The sequence below is a fragment of the Lathyrus oleraceus genome, chromosome 4 (genome assembly GCF_024323335.1).
Source record: "Lathyrus oleraceus cultivar Zhongwan6 chromosome 4, CAAS_Psat_ZW6_1.0, whole genome shotgun sequence".
Classification (NCBI taxonomy): Eukaryota; Viridiplantae; Streptophyta; class Magnoliopsida; order Fabales; family Fabaceae; genus Lathyrus; species Lathyrus oleraceus.
Window position 1 is genome coordinate 381,282,343 of NC_066582.1, and position 6,246 is coordinate 381,288,588.

A 6,246-nucleotide genomic window follows, 5' to 3' on the forward strand; every position below is an offset into this window, starting at 1 on the left:
TGGTGAACGGTTGAATCAGTGGAGGCATTTCTCTCGGTAATGTTGGTTTGGTGGAAGGTCGCCAAAATAGTAGCGGTAGCGGAAGCAATGTAGTGGCAGTTGGAAAATCATTGCTGGAAAGAGTCCCGATAGTGAAGGGAAGGCAAACCAAAATTGGGACACGGTTTTTAGGAAAAAAAATTATTCACCGGAAAGCACAGTGAAATGTTGCCTCTCAATAGGCTCTAAATACCATGTTGAAAAAAAGAGAGAATGTAAGACATTTGAATAAACCGTGTGTTTAAAAAGCACTATGAAGACTGTATTATATATAGAGAGATTTTAACTAATTAAATGTTATAGTCGATGTGAGACTTTCTATATATAATTATTCTTAACAATATATACAAATATTAACAGTCATCATCAAAACTCTGATGTTATCAGGGTCAAAAATATCTTGCTTATCACTTCCTGATTAAACATGCAAGCATATAGCTTCACAAGTTGTTCTTGAAATATTACTTAATGAATTTTTCAAATTATTATTTTTAAATAAATTTGAAAGGTTACGTGTTCAGTGACTAGTTGGTAAAATATGCAATCCACATACAATATGATAAACTCAATTGTATTTTCTATAACTCTACTATGCTCTAGACATGCTGGGATGAACGAAATGAAAATTGCACAAGGGATCAATCTAGAAAATTTATTTTGCATCATCTAGAGAACAATAACAATAAAATAGCAACAACATATATAACATTCACAATAACAACAACATATAACATTCAAAACTTTGGTAAGGCACATTATAAAAATAAAACATTGCTAAATCACAACAATAAAACAGCAATAACAAAACATATAACTTTCTCAACAACACAAAAATACAAAAAAATCTCAATCTCAATCATATCAACATATAATATTAAAAACTTTGTTGAGTCAGATTATAAAAACAAAACATTCCTAAGTCACAACAACAAAATAATAACAATAACAATAAGATATAACATTCTTAAAAACACAAAAACACAAAAAAAATCTCAATATTAATATCACTCTTAATTAGAACAACACGTATTATTCAAAACTTTGCTAAGTCACGTTATAATTACCAAGCATTGCTAAGTCTCAACAACAACAACAACACCAACAACAACGACGACGACAACAATAAACATATAACATTCTCAAAAACACAAAAACAATATCAATATCAATCTTACTCTCAATAACAACAACATATAACATTCAAAAGTTTACTAGTCAACACAACTAAAATACAACAATGAAAACAATCTCAATCTCAAGAAAACAACAATAGCATCAACAATAAACCTATTATGTATACTTATCTTGACAAAAACAATAACATTAATCCTCTAGGGTTTAGGCTCTCAATAACAACAACAGTGGAAATGTTTTATATACCAGAAATGTGAATAAGAATTCAAAGAAACAAGTTTTGTCTTTCCTTCTTGCAAGTATCGTTCAAGTTCATTCTTCGTATTTCCTTGTTTTGTATGAGTTAGAGAAAATACGGATGGAGTTTGACCTCGATTGTTGAAGAACTAGTTGGAGAAGATATGACGGTAAAGATATGGAGATGATACGATGTTTTAGAAGTTGGAAATGACACATTTTTAGGGTTCTCATGGTTAATGGAGATGATAAACTTCGTTAAAGCTCAATGTAGTTTTCGTAAAGGTTGAGTGTGATTTTCGTAATGAAAGAGAAAACTGAAGAGACGTGACAAGATAAGCTAATAAAAATAAACCATTTCATCACGATTTGAAATCCCAATCGTGGTTCAAACCTATTTATTTATTTTTATTTAATCAAAACAGCAATTTTTTTAACAATTTAAATAAAAAAACCTAACATTCAGAATGGTTAAACAAACCCACCGTTGTAAAAATTAGCTTATTTTTAATTTTTTTTTAAAAAGATACCACTAAAATATGAAATAAATCACAAATTTACTACACAAGAATTATTATTTTTAGCACAATAATTTTTTTTTCATATTTGATAATTTCAACCGTGATAATATATATATTGTTTTTAATTTAAAAACAAAAATTATAAAGGCGTCTATTTTTAATAATGTCACATTGATCCGTTTCACAATTGTGATGAAAATTTTGTAAAAAATATATTTTTATAGTGGTAAGATTTCCATATTTTATAATTAAAATATTCAGCCATAGCAGGTAAAATTCAAAACGAATAAAACATTGCAATTATTGGAAATGCTTTTTTATAGTCTATGGCATGAATTTGTTCAATATAAATTTTAAAACAATTCAAAAACACTTAACAAGGTTAAAATACGAAAAACTCTTTGATGGAGAAACTTAGGAATTAGTGATATAGGGATGGATGTGAATATAACATTTTGTTGTTAAAATAATCTATTACAAGTAGACATATATAAACTAAAAAGAAAAATATTCATTAGTTCTTTGCATCACAAACATCTGCAATCATATTTAAGTAGTCTTAACAAGTAACAACTTCAATGCAACATGAAGCACAAGAGAAGTCATTATGCATATGCAACAATAAGCCAATATTACAAACATCACTCTAATTTATTATAAAGATGAACACTTAAAGAAAACCACATGCATTTAAATCCTTATTTCTTAATGTCTTATAGAGCTACATTTCCTTGACAAGATTAGCCTCAACGTCTTCAGTATTTTTGCGTAAGAAATCCATGTGAGCATTTGGAGGATTGGCATCCTCATTAATCTTCTCGTATTCAACAGTCCATTTAACAACAGCAGTACCATCATCAGCCTTATCACTTACTTCAAGGATGAGCTTAAAGACCTTATAGTGCTTGTCAATATCTCCACCAAACATCTTCCAGGTCATTTTTTTGTTCTCTTCATCAACTTCTTCAATAGTCTCATGACATGTGTGTACCTCACCATCTGTTGTATTCATATCAAACATAATATAATACAAACCGGTTGTTAATGTTCATCAAACACAACAAAATTTATTGAATGAGTCATAAAACTTTTATCTTTATCTTTTTTATTTACAAATTTTGGTTCTGCTAAGGCATATATTGAAGAACTATTAGCTTTGAAATGTTCACAATTGGCTAGAGCTAAAGGGTTTTATAGTTTTAAGTCGAGAAGCTGGAGTTTGGTGAAGAGAATCTGTCAAATGCATTTTGCACAAGGTGTGGTGAACCTATATGAGGATTTAATAGTGTTTAAAAACGCTATTATAGATAGTGAACCTGAAAGACTTAATAGTACTTTAAAACGTTATAGGTGGTGAACATAAAGGACTTTAAAATATGTAAAAAGGTTTCAATTTTAATTAATAATTTTTAAATAAATTAAATAACTCAACTAATGATGATCATATAAATAGAGTTTATAATAATTACCTATGACGTATGTCCAGTGTTTAACCGAATCAGTGTCATGCCAGTCATCACCTTCATGCAGCCTGGCTTCATGAATATGTTCACAATGATTTTGCAATTCGTGAAGTTCTGATGCAAACAGTTTAAAGAACTTGTCAGCAGGTGTTTTGATACCAAGCTCAGTAATAAGTTTGCCAGCTAGAGCCATTTTTGGAAAGAAATATAGAAACAGAAGAAAGAAACAAGGGTTGATAGGATGAAAGTACATGCAACCATGCGCCTTAAATAGAAACTTGATTCCATTATCTTTAGGCATGAATTTGAATTGCATTAACGTTTTGTCCCACCATGTGTGGATATTGTCAGAGAAGTTATGTGCATTTAATGCTGGGCACACATTTTTTTCAAATAATATATCCCTCCGATCTCATATATAAATAATTACAAAAAAAATCACCTTTTAAAACAAATTTGTAAGTACATTTAAATTTTATATTCTTTTTAATTTTACTTCTACTTTTTGTACTGGAAATGGTTAAAAATATAGAAATATATAAAATAAAAAAAAAATAAAAAAAAAATAAATATATATATATATATATATATATATATATATATATATATATATATATATATATATATATATATATATATATATATATATATATATATATATAATAATAACATTGAATATAATAATTATAGTTAATTTTTATTTATATTTAAGACTATTATCTTTTTTATTGTTTGTATTTGAGATCAGCCGGAGTATATGAATACTATTCGTTTTAATTATTCTAGAGTAAAATCTTTCATATAGTGTGCAGTGTTATTGTTTAGTGCATTAGTTATCTTATTATGGATATGCATTAGTTTAAGAAAGGTATGTTTTCATACATCATAATAGACTCATATTTTTTATTAAAACAAATATTTATAGTATTTTTTAGTATAAATGTTACAATTTTATCATTTAAAAAATACATTTCGCATAAATATATAATTATTTATAATTTCAATTTATATATTCCTAATACTAAATTAAAATATATCATAAATATTAAATTGTTAATATATATATATATATATATATATATATATATATATATATATATATATATATATATATATATATATATATATATATATATATATATATATATATATATATATATATATAATAAAATCCATTTTAATATGGACCTATTCAATAAGATTGTATTGGAGATTAACTATAGAGATTTATTCATCTATATTTCTCATAAAATAAAGGTTACAATTGGTTGTTTATATAAGTTATTGACCTAAGAAATAGTAACTAACTAACTAACATAAAAGATAAAAGGGGAAAATAAATAGCAACCTAAATAATAGCCTATAAAAGTGGTTATGATAAACCTTATCTCTAATACTCTCCCTCAAGTTGGAGAGTGGGGATTATGAACTCCTAACTTGGACAAGAAGTCATGGAAAATATTAGCTCCTAAAGATTTGGTGAATATGTCAGCTTGTTGGTGCTGAGTTGAAACATGAGTCGTAGTGATGGTGCCTGATTGGATATGATCTCTGATGAAATGGCAATCGACTTCAATGTGTTTAGTTCTTTCGTGGAAGACAGGATTGGCGGCTAAGTGAATGGATGCTTGATTATCACAGTATAATGGAGTAGGATGTGTGCAAGGGACTTGAAGAGTATTCAGTAAGTTGTGAAGCCAAATAATTTCACTTGTAGCATGTGTCATGGCTCTATATTCAGCTTCGCTAGAGGAGCGAGAGATGATCAATTGTTTCTTGTTTTCCATGAAATAGTGGCGTTTCCAAGTTTCATCAAATATCCTGATGTAGATTTTCGTGTTATGGGACATGATGCCCAATCCGAATCACAAAAGGAAACCAGTTGGAGGTCATTGTTTTTAGGTAAGACGATGCCTTGACCTGGGGAGGATTTAAGGTATCGAAGGACTCTCATGGTTGCGTCCCAATGAGCTTGGAGGAGTGTTTGCATGAACTAGCTCAACATATGGACAAAGTATGTTAATTCTGGCCTTATGATTGTAAGGTAAATGAGGCGACCAATGAGTCATCTATATTTTAATGGATCAGAGTTGGGTGGTCCATTAGCCAAGGCAAGTTTGTGATTGGCCTCAATGGGAAATGGGGGTGGCTTGGAACCAAGCATGCCACATTTAGTGAGAATATCAAGTGTATATTTTAGTTGACAGATAAATAAGCCTTCTTGGCTATGTGCTAGTTCGATACCAAGGAAGTGCTCAAGTTTGCCAAGATCTTTCATATGAAAACATTGACTCAAGTAGTGCTTGAATTTACCACAAGCTTCTTCATGGTTTCCAGCAATGATAGGAGGAATATCTGCAAGAGATGGAACCAAATCAATTTCTGGTTCTTCATCACTATAGTATTCTACATAATTGTGAACAATGTTTGTGGAAGATGGGTTTGATGCTTGAAGGAGGGGATAAGTATCCTCATAGAAGAAGATGTCTCATGATATATGGAAAGTATGAGTTTGAAGATTATAAATTTTCCATCCTTTTTGTCCTTGTCGATATCCAAGGAATAAACATATGTCAGCTCGTGGATCAAATTTGTCTAATGGTTTAGAGACATTCTTTATGTAGCATAAACATCCAAAATTACGTAGATGATCATATTGGGGTGCCTTTTCGAAAAGAAACTCATAGGGAGTGATGCCTTTATTAGCAAAAATAGGGGTACGATTGATTAAGTATGTTGTAGTCAAAATGCAGTCACCCCAAAAGTTTAGTGGAAGTTTGGCTTGAAAACGTAATGCTCGCGCTATATTCAATATATGTCTATGTTTACGTTCTACGCGTCCATTCTGTTGT

At 29.5% G+C, this 6,246-nt stretch overlaps 1 protein-coding gene across 1 annotated transcript; it reads right to left on the reverse strand.

Annotated features, from left to right (window-relative positions):
* Positions 1-2,422: 2,422 nt before the first annotated feature.
* Positions 2,423-3,652, reverse strand: LOC127075563 (kirola). The gene is made up of 2 exons (XM_051017027.1): positions 3,401-3,652; positions 2,423-2,930 (listed from the first exon to the last, which is right to left on the reverse strand). Exons 1-2 carry the CDS (start codon positions 3,645-3,647, stop codon positions 2,653-2,655), a joined length of 525 nt encoding a protein of 174 aa, XP_050872984.1. The 5' UTR covers positions 3,648-3,652; the 3' UTR covers positions 2,423-2,652.
* Between the last annotated feature and the right edge of the window lie 2,594 nt (positions 3,653-6,246).

What these genes read in the sequence shown, in the direction of transcription:
- LOC127075563 (XM_051017027.1), bottom strand. Translation starts at nt 3,647, where the DNA reads ATGTACTTTCATCCTATCAACCCTTGTTTCTTTCTTCTGTTTCTATAT. An exon ending in ACACTGGACATACGTCATAG is followed by an intron (nt 2,931 to 3,400) that starts GTAATTATTATA and finishes TGAATACAACAG; the next exon opens with ATGGTGAGGTACACACATGT.